Source organism: Anser anser, assembly GCF_964211835.1.
Source record: "Anser anser genome assembly, chromosome: 3".
NCBI classification, from domain to species: domain Eukaryota; kingdom Metazoa; phylum Chordata; class Aves; order Anseriformes; family Anatidae; genus Anser; species Anser anser.
The window spans coordinates 47,665,728-47,683,492 of NC_139722.1; the positions used below are offsets into that span (position 1 = coordinate 47,665,728).

At 37.2% G+C, this 17,765-nt stretch overlaps 1 protein-coding gene across 4 annotated transcripts in view; it reads right to left on the bottom strand.

Moving 5' to 3' along the window:
- Window positions 1-6,533: 6,533 nt before the first annotated feature.
- Window positions 6,534-17,765, bottom strand: part of HACE1 (HECT domain and ankyrin repeat containing E3 ubiquitin protein ligase 1) — a 50,227-nt gene continuing 38,995 nt past the window's right edge. For all 4 annotated transcript variants that reach the window (XM_083831536.1, XM_083831535.1, XM_083831538.1 and 1 more), the window contains exons 20-24: window positions 13,555-13,686; window positions 12,836-12,934; window positions 12,470-12,540; window positions 7,886-7,999; window positions 6,534-7,458 (exon numbers count right to left, since the gene is read on the bottom strand). In XM_083831536.1, coding sequence (XP_083687662.1) covers window positions 7,356-7,458; window positions 7,886-7,999; window positions 12,470-12,540; window positions 12,836-12,934; window positions 13,555-13,686 — 519 coding nt within the window. In that variant the 3' untranslated portion in view covers window positions 6,534-7,355. The remainder of the gene's footprint in view (window positions 7,459-7,885; window positions 8,000-12,469; window positions 12,541-12,835; window positions 12,935-13,554; window positions 13,687-17,765) is intronic.

Genomic DNA, 17,765 nt, shown 5'->3' on the forward strand with positions numbered 1-17,765 from the left:
CAAACAGGCTGTAGGAGAAAATTTTGAAATTTAGTTGATGAAACGAGATCAGAATGGAAGAAACATTTTTCCTATGAAACCAGTTTTGATGGACCACTGCAGACCTTCTCGCCGGTAGTTTGAGCCTGCAATGCTTGCCTGTCTATATCATTTATCACAGAACCATAGAATCATCTAGGTTGGAAAAGGCCTTCAAGACCACCAAGTCCAACCATCAATGTGACCTAATGAATCCCACCACTAAACTATGTCCTTTGGTGCCACATTCATACACCTCTTAAATACTCCATCACTTCCCTGGGCAGCCTTGTGCTTGACCCAGTGCTTGACCAACCCCCACCCCCCCCCCACCCCCCTTCCTAATATCCAATCTAAACCTCACCCAGCACAACTTGAAACAGTTTCCTCACATCCTATCACTTGTCACCAGAGGAAGCAGACCAACATCCTCTTTGCTGCAACCTCCTTCCAGGTAGTTTTAGAGAGCAATGAGGTCTCCTCTCATCCTCCTCTTCTCCAGACTAAACAACCATTCCTCATAACTCTTGTTTTCTAGTCAAAACCAAACAGAATATTTGAGTTGTAGTCTCACCAGTGCTACGTACAAGGGGACAACCACTTGCTGGCCACACTATTTCTGACACTGGCCATGATGCTGTTGGCCTTCTTGTCCACACTGCTGGCTCACGTTTAGCCAACTGTCAACGAGCACCCCCCGAGGTCCGTTTTAGCTTTCAGGCCACTCTTCCCCAAGCCTGTCCTGCTGCACGGGGTTGCTGTGACCCAAGTGCAGGACCACTGAATGCCACTGACCCTTGCTGAATGCCACATGACTGGACTCGGCCCATCAATCTAGCCTACACCCAGCTCCCTCTGCAAAGCCTTCCTACCCTCGAGTGGATTCAGTCCCACATCACTTGGTGTTGTCTACAAACTTTCTGAGGGTGCACTTGATCCCCTCATTCAGATCGCTGAGAAAAGCGTTAAAAACAAAACTGGCCCCAATACTCAGTCCCGGGGAATGCCACTGGTGACTAGCCTCCAGCTGGATTAAACTCGTGTCACTTTGCACCCAGCCACTCAGCCAGTTCTTCACATAGCAAAATACACCCGTCCAAGCCATGAGCTGCCAGTTTCTCCTTCTGTGTGCCTTTTAAAACCATGTGCTTTAAATTTTATGTCATGTATAGTAAGACAGGCAATAATGCCTTTTTTTTTTTTTTTTTTTTTACAAACTAAAGTTGCATAGGAAGCCCATTCTATTTTAATTCAAATACTGTTAGTCACAGAATCAGATAATGGTTTAGATTGGAAGGGACCTTAAAGATGACCATTAATTCATTATATTAACTCAAATTACATGCTAATTTTTATAACTGTAACTGAAACATTTCTACTTGCATTTATAAAGCAAGATTTCTAATCTACTTAATGGTATAGAGCTACTTTCAAATGAAACCGAATATGAGAATAACCCAGTAACCTTATACTAGGTTTCCTTATGTGGCTTGATTCCTACTGCCTCTAAGCTACATCTAGTCCCACAGAAGTACATTAACTCTGGTATTGTCCTTAGAATAAAAAATTTGTTGAAGTGACAAGTGTCTATAAAACATATCACAGCCTCTAGTCTATCAGCTATGCGATTACCTACAGTAAGTCTGGGTGTAACAGATGTTCTGGACGGAAAAGTACTTATCTTTACAACTCAAGGATCCCTGAGGAAGTTTAATCCAGTTGATTTAAAGCTCTGCTTCTTCGCATCAGTTTAGTACTTGGCTAATTTTATTTCTTAACTGGAAAAATACTCACATATGGACATGCTAAAGATTCTTTGAAACAACTCTTGCATGTACCAACTACTGATTTGCCAGTGATTTCAACAACCCAACTGAAAACCCATCCACTATTTGAAAATTAAGGTAAGGAAAATGCAAAGATGTATGCAAAATCCACACAGCTGAAATGGAAAGCCTCCATTAATTAATCTATTACAAAATAGCCCAGTTAGCAGCAGTAATAGAGGAAAACAAAATTTCTATAGCCTAAAAAACTCTGGGATGTAGCATTCTACTGTAGTAGTACCAATGACATATATAGTTTTATATATATAATTAAAATGCTTTATCTAAAGCACGTATTTGAAGTAAATACTGACTATTGTTATAATACACTATTTGTTATATAGTACATATAACAGGGAAACTATAGAGAAATAGAAACTAGCTTTAAAATCTGAAAAGCTCTTCTATCTTGGGAAAATGCCTTCTTGTTCTCCCACTCTTCAATGTCTGCATCATGTTTCAAAAGCCTGTGGTGGAAATGAAAAGGTGCTAAACACAGCACCACTATGCCTGCCTGCTATGAATTAAGACAGGGTCATCCACTTCCTCTTAGTTCGTGTTTATCAGTCTATTAATTAATCAGCTGGCTTTCTTCAAGCAGTCCTTCTAATTTGCAAGGAAAATTTGCATAGAGCACCACTTTTGTTTTCTTTTCTGATTTAGAATCATAAAATCATTAAGGTTGGAAGAGACCTTCAAGATCACCTGGTCCAACCATCACCCTACTACCAATGTCACCTACTAACCATGTCCCTAAGCGCCACATCCAACCTTTCCTTGAACACCCCCAGGGACGGTGACTCCACCACCTCCCTGGGCAACCCGTTCTAATGTCTGACTACTCTTTCTGAGAAGAAATGTCTCCTAATTTCCAACATAAACCTCCCCTGGCACAACCTGAGGCCATTCCCTCTAGTCCTATCACTACTTATCTGCAAGAAGAGGCCAACCCCCAGCTCCCCACACCTTCCTTTCAGGTAGTTGTAGAGAGCAATAAGGTATCCCCTGAGCCTCCTCTTCTCCAGACTCAACAACCCCAGTTCCCTCAGCTGCTCCTCACAGGACTTGTGTTCCAGGCCCTTCACCAGCTTCGTAGCCCTTCTCTGGACACATTTCAGGGCCTTGATGTCTTTCCTGTAGTGAGGGGCCCAAAGCTGAACACAGTACTCGAGTACACCAGAGGGGGACGATCACCTCCCGGGTCCTGCTGGCTACACTATTCCTGATACAAGCCAGGATGCCGTTGGCCTTCTTGGCCACCTGGGCACACTGCCGGCTCATGTTCAGGTGAGCATCAATCAGCACCCCCAGATCCTTTTCTTCTGCACATCTTTCCAGCCCCTCTGCCCCAAGCCTGTAGCGCTGCATAAGGTTATTGTGGTAAAAGTGCAGGACTCGGCACTTTGCCATGTTGAATCTCATCCCATTGGCCTCTGCCCATCGATACTACCTGTCCAGGTCCCTCTGCAGGGCCTTCATACCCTCTGGCAGATCGACACTGCCCCCAACTTGGTGTCATCTGCAAACTTTTTGCAAAGGGAATTCATTACTTCTTACCTGGAAAAGAAGATACTGCTTATTGACTGCTGTTCTAGTATGTTCAATTTAACACTGAACATATTTGGCTTCCTGAAGTACCCACTCCAGAAAGATTTTCTGTAGAAAAAGCATCTCCTAAAAAATAATCTTGTGTTGTAGGAGTTCATACAGATTGACTAGTGTAAAGAATCCTGGGCAAACAGCTGTTCCAGTGCATTATATATACTGACACCATTTCAGACTTCTAGAAGATACAATCTCCTCTTCTCCCCTCCCCCCCCCCGACATCTCTGTTGACTAATCAAGGAACTTGAGATTGACATCAATCATAAACCAACAACTTCTGTTTAATATGTATAAAAGGAGAAGTATGTAATATGGGGAAACCTTGAAGGAGTCCTTCTTTCCACCCTGGCTTTCCAAGCATTAGGCAGATACCCGACGTGCCTTGTGGAAGATGCCTTCCTTCTGAAACAAGCACCATTACTGAATTTGATCATCTTTCTTATCTGCTTCCCCCACCACTAGGCCAAGAAGCACTCCTTTCCCTTTTATTAGGCATTATTGAGTTGTACCTGCAGAGCTGAAACGGCTCATTAGATTTCAAGAACAGTCCAACTACACTAAAACCACAATTTTGAATTTAGTCTTTTCAATAGAGAGTTCACAAGCTTCCAAAGCAGATGTGGTCTTAATATTGTTTTTTACTGTACGCATGGAAGTCTCCAAGTCTCTGGAAAATTTAGGCCAACAACCTTCTCTCTCTCATTCCATTTTCAATCTTATGGACTATAGTAATTCATATGGAACATACAGTAGTAGTCATTAAACTACATTTCACAGTTTACGGTTTTAATGGTTTTGTAACATTAGATGCATAACACATTTTCAAGCATCAAAAACTAGGCTTTGCTATATAACATTTTATAAAGATAATAAAAGTTAATGAGCGCTCATGATCTATGATGTGACAAGACATCTGTTCTTTTCTTTCCTAGATAAAACACTCACCCTGCCTTCTTCTGGCACTATCGGAAAAAACAAATATAAACCAATTAATCATTCTAAACTATAAGCTATATTAAGTTATATTTTCTTAACATGCTTGTCATATCCTGTTACTAATAGGGCGCAGGTGTCCTAAAAACAGTCTTTCAATGCAATAATTAAATCCTGGTAACTTCACATGGTCAACTGCCGCAGACAGTAACGTTTAAGTGTTCCAGAAGAAAAAAAAAAAACTGCTCAAAATTAGCAATAACAAAGATATGAACTCCTGGTGCAGAGGAGCCCAACAAGCAGAAAATGGAAATACAGCTCTTATTTACATCATGCTTTCTCATTACGTAAGTATTTAAAAAGAATTTCATCCTATCAAGAAGTATTTTGCACAAGTACTAAAAGATACTTCATAAGGAATATGAGTAGTATTAGTAGGAAGAAGTAGTCTGTTTCTGTACCATTTGTGATGCTCTAACAGGGAGATATGTCAACAGAAAACTGTTTGGAAGATTAAAACTTTGCACTACATTACATGTCAAAATCAGTTGCCGAGCATTTTCAGAGTACTACTTGAGACCAAATTCAACTTGCTGATACTTCTGCATTTGGACACTACACAAGACTATGCAAGGTTCCAGTTTCCTGTAAACTACTGGATACCACCACAAAACACAACAGGTGAAATGAAAATGGAAAAAAATGCAGATTGCAGTTAATTGATACAGTTAATGAACAACTGTATTTACAGTAAAACACATGGATAAAGACTAAAATCCCAGTTCACATAAAGAAAACAAATACATAACCCCTGGGAAGTATATTGTATTGCTCAAAACACTTTCCTGGTATCAATCTACCTTGCAAAGGCACACAAAGTAATCGGATACACAGTCAGGGAATCAAGTACTACCCAACCGTGCAGAAAAGTGAAGTACTTCTGCTAAACTGATGAATCCAAGATAACTGGGATTTAGCACTAAAACCCTGCATATATCCTCCAACATCTAACCCATCTAAGTAAGCTCCTTAAGCTGTCCTAGAGGATGCTACAGAGGTACAGCATGTGCTTCTGCTGACTAAACCAACAGTCTGGCCAGGATTCACTAGACTACCATGCTGGCAGAGCCTGCCTCTTTCTACTAACTAAAAGCACAATTCTCCTTAAATTGCAGTGTTTAAGATGTCAGATGCAAGTTCGCAAACACTGCAGAAGAATTTAAAGCAATACTTATGCATACCAGGGCACAAATGGAACAGGGCAAGAGGGGAGGGGGCAGGGACTCTATGTTTAAAGCTTAGCCTGCAGGAAAATTACTGTAGCACCACCAAATCAGACAGTCTATGAATTTCTCTCTCTCACCCCCAAGAGAGGTTATACGTGCTTTAGATTAAAATAAATACATACTTAAAGAACAAACAAACCAAGAAAGCAGCCCACACAGATAAATTAGCAAACTTAGGCTACAACTGTATTAGCACTCAGTGAGTGTACGAGAACATCAGTAGTGAATTGTTTGTGCTGAGGACATGAACCCTAAATTTATCACTTCTGAGTGTTCACTAAGCCTAGACTCATTTACTTCAGATCACCTCTTCAGATCAACACAGTACTGCAGACATAACTAGATGTTCATCTGTTAGTATCTGGTACATTTCTGGATGCTGCTTAGTTTCACCTGGAAAAATCCAGACTGCATTCTCTGATGTGAAAGCATGACTAGCAGGGATGATCAGATTCATTAAAACAAACAAACAAGCCACAGAGCAAACAAAAATAATCTTAGCCTGATCCAAAGCAATAATGTAGACATATTCTAGGGTCCCTAAAAAAGTTTTGCAAATACATCATCTACCCCCACTTATCAAAAGCGCATGCTGGTGAGACACAGTTGTGAGTTTTTGCATGTTACTTGAGTAACATACCCTAATTCTATAAAAATTTTGATGTGAGATTCTAATTATTATAGTCTTGACAGTTAACCTCTCAATAAACTCAGGTTCCTTCCTTGTGCATTTGCTTATGACCATTCATATACTTTGACAATGCCTTCTCAAATACTGCTTCAATGGCAATTTAAATTACGAGCAAGATTAACAAAGTCCTAGAAAAACAAACACACAAAACAACACAAACTTGTCACATTCAGATTCTCATAAAAATATTAAAACTTTATAATAACTTTTGAGCATACAATTATGTCAAGGAAACAGTAAAGGCATTCAAACAAACAAATGGATATAGAACTTAAATAATATTTACAAATTCTAATCTGCAAGTTGACTATAAAGTCACAAATACTTTAAATATTTAGTAGAATATAGTGTAAATTCTAATATAAATTAGATAGTAATTTCATCTGATAGCCTTTCCAGTTGTAAGTCTAATCTTTACATATTATATACATTAAAATACTAAAAAGTTATAAAATTTTATTTGTTGCTATGCAAAGAAATGGAAAATACATCAGATCCGTCTTACTGTACAATATCCAAATTGAACTTTCTATAGTGTTCTCTGAAAAAATAAATGGCACTTTTACATGCAACAAGGCAAAAAGTACACGTCTGTCCATTACTAGTATGCCATCTGAATGTAAAATAAACTATGACACAAATGTCATTCAACCATCTAGTTGAAAATCAAAAATAAGACTGTAGAAAGAGATTCTGACAAACTTCCTGATCCAGACTGAAGTAATAATGAAAAGTATGTAAACTGATTTCCATACAGACCTGTCATTTAAATAAATGAAAATACAGAATACTGAGAAATTTAAGTTCTTTGACAGTATCAAAGTTACTTTGACAACATATAATGGAGAGAGACACCTAATGATCCTGTGTGAATTCTGAAAACCAGCCCTGCCAATGGGCTGCAGCACCTAAGCTGCTTTTCTATTGACAGTTTCCAAAATTACTTCTGCCACTCTGAATTGCACATCAGTAGACAGATGAGTTTTCTAGACTTCATTATGCCATTGTGTAACCATAACTTCCACAGTGTAATGCCACAAGAAGCCTGTCCTTTAGGATTTCTTTACTTGGATATTCAGGTAACTTGAGCATATTGATACTGAAAAGAAAGGAAAAAAAAATCACAGGAAGAAACAGTAAAGTTTTCTGATTGAGAATCGTGAAGATGTCACATTTATGTAACAAACAGCAAACAAATAAATCCAGTGCTCCATTACAATCCTGTTAAGTATTCACATACATTGCAGAAAAGTAAGTTTTTTCATTTTAGTAAAATTTAATGCAATAATTTAACTTGAAGATTCCCTTATTGATCCCATTTCTTTTGGTTAAGCAAATGAGCAAAACCAATGCAACTACCTCTAGGTAAAGAACCACCACTTTGTTGGCCAGGGAATACTATATGGACTGTCTATAGAGTTTTTTGAGCTTTTAATGTAAACATTCAAACAGATTGTATTTTTGACTGACAGTGATTTGAAATAAAAAAAAAATTAGAATATTTTAATAAGACCTAGTTAACATACCATGTGCTTGATGTTGGTAAAAGATTTGCAGTATATGGCACAGCAGCAATTGTAAAATTTTGCAATCCACTTCCACCCATTATATGGGCAAAGCCACCATGAGGCACCCTGGAACTGAGAATACTCACAGAAGTTAGATCATTGTAAGGACAGTTAAACCAAAAATATATTATTGACCCTGCAAATACTTTTTACTGTTACATGTGACCAGCTCATAATACTTTTATCAAGGTTCTCCCTTTCTCACCAGGATCAAAATTCTCATTGTCTAAATACTTCTAATTACAAATAAACAAATGTATTATTCAATATTATGTTAGACATCAAATTCTTTGAACATTAAGAGAATTCTGTCTGCCAAAAGAACTCATTTCTTTGACAAGTTTTTAGAATAGAACATCATCTCAGTATATTACTTTAATTATACCTTGTTACATTTATTTACATTTACAGTTTAAGAAATAACGCATTATTAAAAAGTTCATTCTCCGATTACTACCTGTGGGACAACTGACTATAGTGTTTTGATGCATCTTTTTATTTAGGTTTTCAGTTTACTAGTAAAACCAAAATATCAGTTACATCCTCAAGTAGTGACATTCTATAGCAAAGCCATACACACACACACAAAATCACTAACATATTCAGGAATGCATTCTCACTTAATCATATTATTCAGAATTTTTTCCTTTTATCAATGTATAATTCAATGATTACTTTAAGTGTAAATGGATAATAGACCTGCAATCTTCTGCATCCCTCACAAATTTTAAACAGAGAGAGAGAGTAAAATTCAGATATAATATCAATGTAAGTTAGTATGCATTGCAACGTAATACCTGTTGTTACTACAGCCCTCATAAAAAGAAAAAAGACAGTCAAGAAACTATTAGAAGGACTAAAGAAGTTGAATGTGAGCCAGTAATGCATCCTTGCAAAGAACAGCTACCTCCTTGGTTGCATCAGGAAGAACACTGGCAGGAGGTGGAGGGAGGTGATCCTTCCCCTGTACAAGAAGAACTGGCTCCAAGCTCTCCAGTACGAGAGAGAGAAAAGGACATAATGCAGCAAGATGTGCAAAGGGCCACAAAGGGACTGGAGCACCTGACGTGTGGAGATGGGTTGTTTGGCCTGGAAAATGGAAGACTCAGGGGAATGTGATCAATGAGTTTAAATGCCTGAAGGGGGAAATGATTAAGATGGAGCCCAAGTCTTCTCAGTGGCGCCCAGTGAGAAGACAGGAGACAATGGGCTCAAAACAAAGCCCAGGAAATTCCATTTAAACTTGAGATTTTTTTATTTTTTTTTTTTTCCCCTGTGAGGGCAGTCAGATGCTGGGACAAGTTGCCCAGAGAAGTCATGGGGTCACCATCCTTGGAGACTGGAAAGGACCATGGTCATCCAGCTTTAGCTGACACTGCTTTGAGCATGGGGTTGGATTAGGCAGTCCCCATAGGTCCCCTCCAACCTTGTCTATTTTATGATTCTGTATCTATTTTATGTATCTGTATCTAGAAAGAAACAGATAAAACAAAATAAACCTTCCCGAAAATATGAAAAAGCTGTTAGCATTCCAGATTTCAGGTACTTACATTAAAGACAATGAAAAAACAAAATGACCGCAAAAAGCAGGAGAAAGGGAAAAGAATGAAGTAATGCTTCCTCTCACAGTAAAATTACTCGATGAAAATGCAGAAGAGCAAAGGTTGCTATTGCCAGATGTTAAGGAGCTATGACAGAGGTTGCAACAATACTTTTTAAATATACCTGTAAGAGCTAGCTATAGTGTCCAAGAAAAAGCTATACCACCTGTCTTAACGACAGCACTATTCAGCAGGCAGTTCTAGCACTGATGTATAAGGCAACCATCAAGAAGAGAACTACTGATTATTTGCAGCATACTATTTCTGACATACAAATGTGATTGTGTTCACAGCCACAGTTCAAAACAGTTGTAAAGATTTTACAATGGTACCCTCTTTTATATGATGTTTTTGGCTTGCATTTCTACTACAGTGCTGCCTCCCCTGCAGTGATCTTTTGTTCTGTGAGCCAGGAGAATTCCACATTCATATAAGCAATAAAATACAGACTTCACTCTGTTGAATATTTCTTATTCAGCCCACTATTAACTAACATTTTTACAATTTAACTTATTGAAATGCTTTTCATACAATAGTTTAAAATCATACGGAATGGTCGTGGATTTCAAAGCTTGAAAGTAACAGATGGCTGCAGCGTGAGTACGAGGCTCTAAGTATGAGTTTTTATTTCAAAACAAAACACTGCCAATAATGGAAAGAGGGCCTTTTAAATATGTGTAAATAAGATCACAAGATCCTACCTTCCACACTACATGTACAAATAGCCTTAAGCAAGGGCAACAATACAATTTCGTAGCTTTGGAAACTTCAATGCTATTAAAATGTTTAAACTTGCATCTGAATCATGTCTACCTATTTTTCTATACGCTATATTTAGACTTTCAGAGTGCTAAGACCTCCAAACACATAGCATCTGCTACTCAAACTTTGCGATATAGAAAGTGTGCTGTTAAAAAAAGATGTCTCAGAATTAGTATTACTGCTGAACACAATGCTGTATGCTCTGAACTACCAAAGTAAGACTTTATTACATGGAAGAAAAAAATCTTTAAGACTGGGGGAAGATGAAAGGTAACACTTGAGAAATATTTAGTGATGTCAGAGAAACACTGAAGACATCGCCATAAATGTAATTAATGTTATTCGACTCACTAAATTAATTTTATAGCCTTTAATTGGAAAGAAAGAATAGTACTACTTCATAAAAAAAAAAATCAATTAAGTGGATATGTAGAAGAGACTAAAGGAAAAAAATAATGAAAAATTTGAATGCAGACTCCCAAGCAGCACACACAGAACCTTAAAAGAAATTCCTCATTAAATAAACATGGAGTATTCAGTTAGAAAAAGATTCAAGTTTGAAATCAGGTATACTTTTGGTGTAAAGTTTGACTTGAAATACTGGTCTGTACTAGACATAAACTGCAATTTTAGCTCATAGACAACTCAGCATCTAAATCTTCCATGCCCAGAAACTAGGACTTTCTGGGGCATCGCTGGATTTATGTGCAAAAATGCTAGGTGCGCACCACTATTAGAGGTAACTTCTCAAATCTAAATGTTTGCAGAGAAATATCTGTTGTGTTTACATCACTGGAGAAAAAACACAACAGGTTCTTACTAGGTGATAGAAGAAAAAAATAATAGCAATTTGTTTCTAAATTCCAGCCCAGATTTCTTAAAAAAAAAAATGTATTTTGTAATTTCCTACTAACAAGAAATGGCACGTGATTTGTGAGCAAAATGAATAGTGCTCAAGCATGTATTAATCAGACCACGTTAACTGTTTACTTGATAGAAAGCATCCCTGAGAATCCAGATTATCCCAAATGCCATGCACATAGTGAATGTCACATCAGCATCACTTGGAATGTTTTAAGCAGTATTTGAAAAATGACTTTATATCTTAAGTATCCTTGTTTGCCATCTAGATTTAGAAATGGATTAGTCCATTAAAAGATGGAAGACCAGCAGCTGACACACAACAGATGTGCAGTCAGAGTTACAGACTCGTTTCTGTTGAGGACAGAAAGAAAAAGATGGATGTGCACACAGAATTAGCTTCTTAAATTGTCTGCGATCCCTAAAAACAATGAAATTTGTAATAAATCAAGTGAAACTAACAGAATATGAAGACTGTGCCATTTGATGATACATCCATGACTGTGAAATTCCTTCCTATAAAAGACAAGGTTTGATGATCTAAATTTGCATTTTACCACCGCTTAATCACAAAACCTATAAACAAAGGAAAGGTCAACTGCTCTACTGATCCCAGACTATGAAAGAAACACCAAATTAAGAAGATGGCGTGATCTCTATCTGCTACCAGGAAAAAGAAAAGACTACAAAATCCAGACAGCCCATGTGTGTCACTCTACAAAATATCTGTATACAGATATCTGGCAGCTCACCCAGCTCAAAGTGGCATTTACTGCTCAACCTGTCCCATCCCTGCCCTGCACTGCCACCAAACCATAAAGGAAATAGAAGTGGCTTTCCCTGAAGAACAGCTTGAATTTAGGGCAGAAATACTACATAAGACAAACGGTCTTGCATAAGGTTACACTTTCATTTGATCTTGACATGCTGCACTAACGTTAAATCCAAATGAGCTTTAGTAGAAGGATACTCTATTTACACTGACTAAAATGATACCTAGTTCTATCTCATGTATTAAAGCCTTTATTGATTCCACCTTACAGTGGAATGTGTCCCTGCCCACAGCAGGAGGGCTGGAACTAGATGACCTTTAAAGTTCCTTCCAAACCAAACGATGATTCCTGGAGGAGCTAAGAGCCACATAAATATGCAATAGAAAGAAGAATATAAAGTGCAGTTAAATTCACTACTTCCTTGTTTAAAAACTGCCTGAAACAGCAACTTGTTTCTAGGTAGGTGGTTTGTATGGCAGTCTGAAGTCTGTTAACTTCTTTCAGAGTATCCAAACAACACATTTGTTATTACACGAGTTTCTCACCTGCCAGTAACAAACTGTAATAGTAATACTCTTTCTTCCTGAGTTAGTTCTTCCACAACATCCCAGAACCACTAAACGAAATAAGAAAAAAGAAATAAGTTAGTTTTCATTTTTCATTACCTACTGTACTTGAAAGGATAATGGCAAAACAGTAAATTTGTGTTTGTATCTTAAATTATGGATATTTTCACACCAAATTCATACAAAACCAAATCATTTAATATACAAAAAGTCATTTAATATAGGAATATAGCATTAAAAAGCTCCACAAATTTTAGTCAGTCAGCTTCCATGAAAAGACAGAAAAGGACAACAAAAAAAACCTTTTTGTGCAATAATCTACAGTATTCAAAAAAAGAATTTTACCTGAATAACTTGGTCTCCTCTCTCATAGCCACTGGTATATTCTGTATTTTTTAACCAATCATTCACATCAATTTCTGGCATGCCAGACAACAAAAGCTCCTTCAGAAAAAGCACACAGCTTTTGATTAGTGCTGACTAACCATTAATTTCAAGTGTTTATGCTATTTTAAAAAGTTATTGCTTTAAAAAAAGGCAGTGCATTGTGTGTTTAGTTTCAACCTTACAGTCTTGCATTATTACTATGACTAACTTTTAATACAAAAACAAATCTTGAATTTGAATAATGTTACATGATCTATCCAATTTAAACACAGAGTATCAAGAAGTAGAAATTATGATGAAAGAAATTAGGGAAAAAAAAAGCAGCTGAGTTTTACCATGGCTAGAGACAAAACTTGAGATATCTTAGTTACAGAAGATCAAACTACTCCAGAAACTTTTTCCAATTTGATTCTCAAACTCAAAAGTGTGTCTCGAAGACAGTAGACAGCATCTCCTGACTTTTAAAGATTTTTTTTTAAAGAAACGCCAGAAAGATGGCCATTCTAAATAAGTAGGATAAGCAGGAACACTCATATTGAGAACACCACTGACAGATGCACAAAGAAAAACTGAAATCAAAGATACACAATTAATATTTTGTGGGTACTGAACTTTACTTCTACATCATTACATTACTGATGAAGGGTGCTGAACACAGTACAGGCGTCTCTGCTTACCAGCTCATATTCATCAAACAGCTGAATCAACGACGGTGGAATGAACATATGGAAACCTTGTAAAAAGGCATTTATCTGAGGTTGAATGGCTCTTGTCATTCTAAGTTCAGTGACAAGCTGGACATATTCAGCCTGTAATTAAGAAAATGACATTAAGACATACAACAGCAAAAATACGTAGTGCTCACACATACACAAATACGCATAAATGCAGTCCTCCATATATCACAAATATTATCTACTGTAAGGTGTTAAGATTCCCCTGTGCACTTTCCACTCGCTGAAGCAACCTGAGATAACTCAGAAGACCCTTCAGAATCCAGAGCCCTTTCTGCTATTTCCCTTTCCTTCCTTCCACCAAAGACAACTGCCAAATAGCAGGGTTCAAATCATAGCAGAAGCCACTCAAAAAGGACCTGGATCAAGCCCAAGGAAGTGAATAAACTTGGTTTGTCATGCCTGCATCTAATACTGCCACCACTGGCATTTGTTGTTGCACGGTTAAGCCGACTGCCATAACTCAGAAAAAGGTACAATTCTGAAGCAACATTTGCGAGCCAAAAAAGCTTGCTTGCTTTCCCACTGTCTTTGGAAGCCTAACAGAATATATTGACTACCCCTGCAAAATTTGTTGACATAAACCCCTCACACCCTTTTTTCTTTTTTTTTTTTTTTAATAAGGTCTTGAAAGTCTTCTCAATTTTTAAAAAAGGAGAAAAAAACAAAAGGATTTATACTGTAAACATGCAAACAGACAAAATAGTTTGCATGCTTGAGATATTTGGGTACTCTGTCCCCTTTAAAGGACTCCAGTTTGAAAAGGAATCCACTAGAACTCTGCTGTTGAAAACACAAAAGCCTAGGAGGCAGTTAAAGGAAGGCTTTTAGAAAAAGACAGACTTAAAAGCGCCTGCATTAAAGCTGTACAAACACATCTCATTTAACCTGACAGAACTTTGCAAGTCTAATAAAGTTTCTTTACTCAAGAAAAGAAAATTTGTCCTCAAATAGAAATCTATTCCTGGACTATTTAAAGTATACAGTTTCAAAGTAATGCTTTTACTTCCTAATTGTGATTTCTAATAATGAAATCATAAAATATACCTCCCAATTAAACCATCTTAACCATCATCATGCTTCAAGACAACAACCTTATAAAAACACCATGTGGATTTTTAAATTAAAAAAGCATTCATTAACATCTGGGCTTTGAACCTGCACAAAAGCAGGTAAGTATTCTTTCTCTCCTCCCTTTCTGAATAATAATAAAAAAAACAGCATCAAAGGCAGTTCCTTACATTTCCAGAAGTATACAGGGGTTAGTCAACTGCCTCACAGTTGGAAGATACTTTTAAATGCATTAATACCATTTTATTAGAGTGAGAGGACAATTAATTTGTGAAGACATACCTAAGCATGTCTTCAACTGCCAAGCTGTTCCCAAATATCTAGTTTCAATCTAGTAATCTCCCTAGGTTGCTTTTAGTGTCAGTGGAACTGAAGACACCTCCCTTTTCTAATGAATTAGATGAGCAGCCAAAGGAGATTAACTGCACTAGACAAAAGTCAGCCTCTGCATCTACATTTTATGAGCTCTGGGAAGAAATAAGAAACATTAGCTAGGATTAAAAGCAGTGTTAAGAGTGGTATTCAACAATCAGATCAGAAATATTTGTTTTTACGTCTCTGTTACTTAAGTTAGGCTATTGAGAAAACAGGGTTGTAGAGAGAAAATTTCACAATCTTATTTCGAAAAATCCATTAGAAAAAATTATTACGCACCTAAGTACCTATTTTCTGCACTACAAATATATTTACATTAAACACTTCCATTATGAAAAACGGTTGCTATGCTTTAGGTATAACAAGAAATCTTTAAACAGCCTGGTACAGCAGAGCGTATTGACTATCAGAACTGGTGCATGCTGAGAGACCTTTCCTACAAAATTTACGTAATGTATGCCAGCAAAATACTGGTCAATTTGTTTTTCCCTCTGTTCACTTCATTTGCATTTTATTCCCTCTTAGAAGCCTTAGGAGCATATTAAAAAAAAACAAATACCTCCAGAATTTCATACACAGTCCTCCACAGTGCATAAAAAGTACGACTCATTCTGCATTCAGCGAGATGCACATCACAAATCTGACAACAACGTCTAGCTTGGGTAAGGGCTCGTTTTGTACTTTCCTTTGAGGTGAAGCAAGCAAAGATCACACCTCCCTGATTTCACAACCCCACACACTGGGGTGAGGCTACGATCAATGTCCGTTATGATGTTCAGGTTTAGGGGCCAGCCACATTCTAACACTGTTTGAAAAAGTTGTGTTTTTTTTTTTTCTTTTGTTGTTGCCTAACAGCACAGCCAGGTCACAGACAGACAAGTCATGAAGCCATATGACTGTGGAGTTTTGGACTACTTTTTTAAAACAGCATATGGTCAAACTTTGTCTCTCTCTCATTTTTCCTAAAAAGTAAGTAGAAAGCTGCAGGAACATATACAGCAAAGAACAAAGAAAAACATATAGCAAGGAAACCAGAAAAAGCAAGACTTCTGTTTGAAGTCTCCCCATTACCATGATAAAAAGCAGTTGAACCACTACTATAAATGGATACTTCAGCTGGAACTACACAGACAGTCCAATTGTAAGATTGGAACATTTACATTGCACGAACCCACAACCATTCACCTATTACACAGCTGATGTAAAAAGAGAAAATTTGTTCGCTCAAAGAAAACAGCTTTTTACAAACAGCTATTAGTACCACTTCTCAATGGGGCTGGTGGTTTTCTTTTGTTTGTTTGATTTTTGCTTTTCAGTGAGAGGGAAATGGATTGTTTGGATGGTTTCTGTTGCTTTGGGTTTGGTTTGTTTTTTTATTGGCTTTTTTATTTGTTTTTCTTTTTAATTTATTTTTAAGGAATAAAGATTTGTTCAATTTCCTTTAAAAATATGCTATCTTCAAACAGGTAATCTGCTGGTGTGCATACACAGCAAATTCTTTTAGGAGCTATATTTCCTTCTCCCAGAGGTATTGCGAATACAATGAGTTTTAAACAGAAGTCTTTTATTCCTCAGGTAAAGGCAGAAAAAAGATATCTGCTGCAGAAAAAAAGAGATGCTGCATAAATTACAGGATACTCTTTTCTGTTTAACCTACTAGAGCTGCAGGTTAGAGAAATCCAAAAAATCTCCCAACAGCACTAAAACCCACTAAAACACAGATCTATGATTTTCAACAACTCAGTTCGTTGTGTCAAAATCAGCAGTAAAAAGACAGTGTCATCTTACAGACGTCTGTTGACTTTACATTTTGCAGCCTGCAAATTCAAAAATCAATGAATATTAACAGTTTAAAAGCTACCCTAACAGTCAGCTGTTTTTTACCACCCTTCAAATAAAAGCTACACAAACTCTAATCCCCTCCTGTCACCCCAGAGGAAGGCTGATGAGCTAGCATGGGTGCATCTGTTCTACACAGTGTTGCCCAGCCAGAAGTTAAGGGAACAACGTGAGCTATTAATGACTGAGGATATCCTCGCGTAGGCAAACTTCTAATTTCATGCTAACTGATAGCTGCCAACTGCTTTTTAAATGGTTGTTACGAAACCACAATTTATTTCAAGTACATCTGTTTTAGATACTGAAATTAAGACCAGAAACAAGAATCAACATCTTTGCTTTCTCTGATAGGTAATAAAGAAATTAATCATCCACTCCCTTCACAATTAGACTTGTTTTATCGTCTTTATTCTTTCATGAATGATTATATTGCAGGAGACAGTGCAGAATCAGGCTAATAATATGTATTTCAGTTATTGCAATGGCACTCTGCCTTAATGAAAATGAGGATTAAGCACACAAGAAGTCAGTGCCAATTGCACCAAAAGAAACTAAAATTTTGTTACAACAAATGCTGACACCAAGTGGTCATTTGCCATTACGACAGCTGTCTATGCTAGCGATGAAGCTGCACGAATACTGCATACACAAAGCAAGTTAGACTAGACCCACACTTACGAAAACCAACACACGAAGCAGACAAGGAACAGAAGAATTAATGATACAAAAAAAAAATACAGGTTTACGCATGACACTGCTTTGGTTACTCCAAAATGTCGGGTTACGAACTGCAGATTTCAATTAATGTCCATCTACATTTTCTGCATGAGTCAAAATCTGGCTGTGTTTTCCCATTTTTGTTTCTGAGT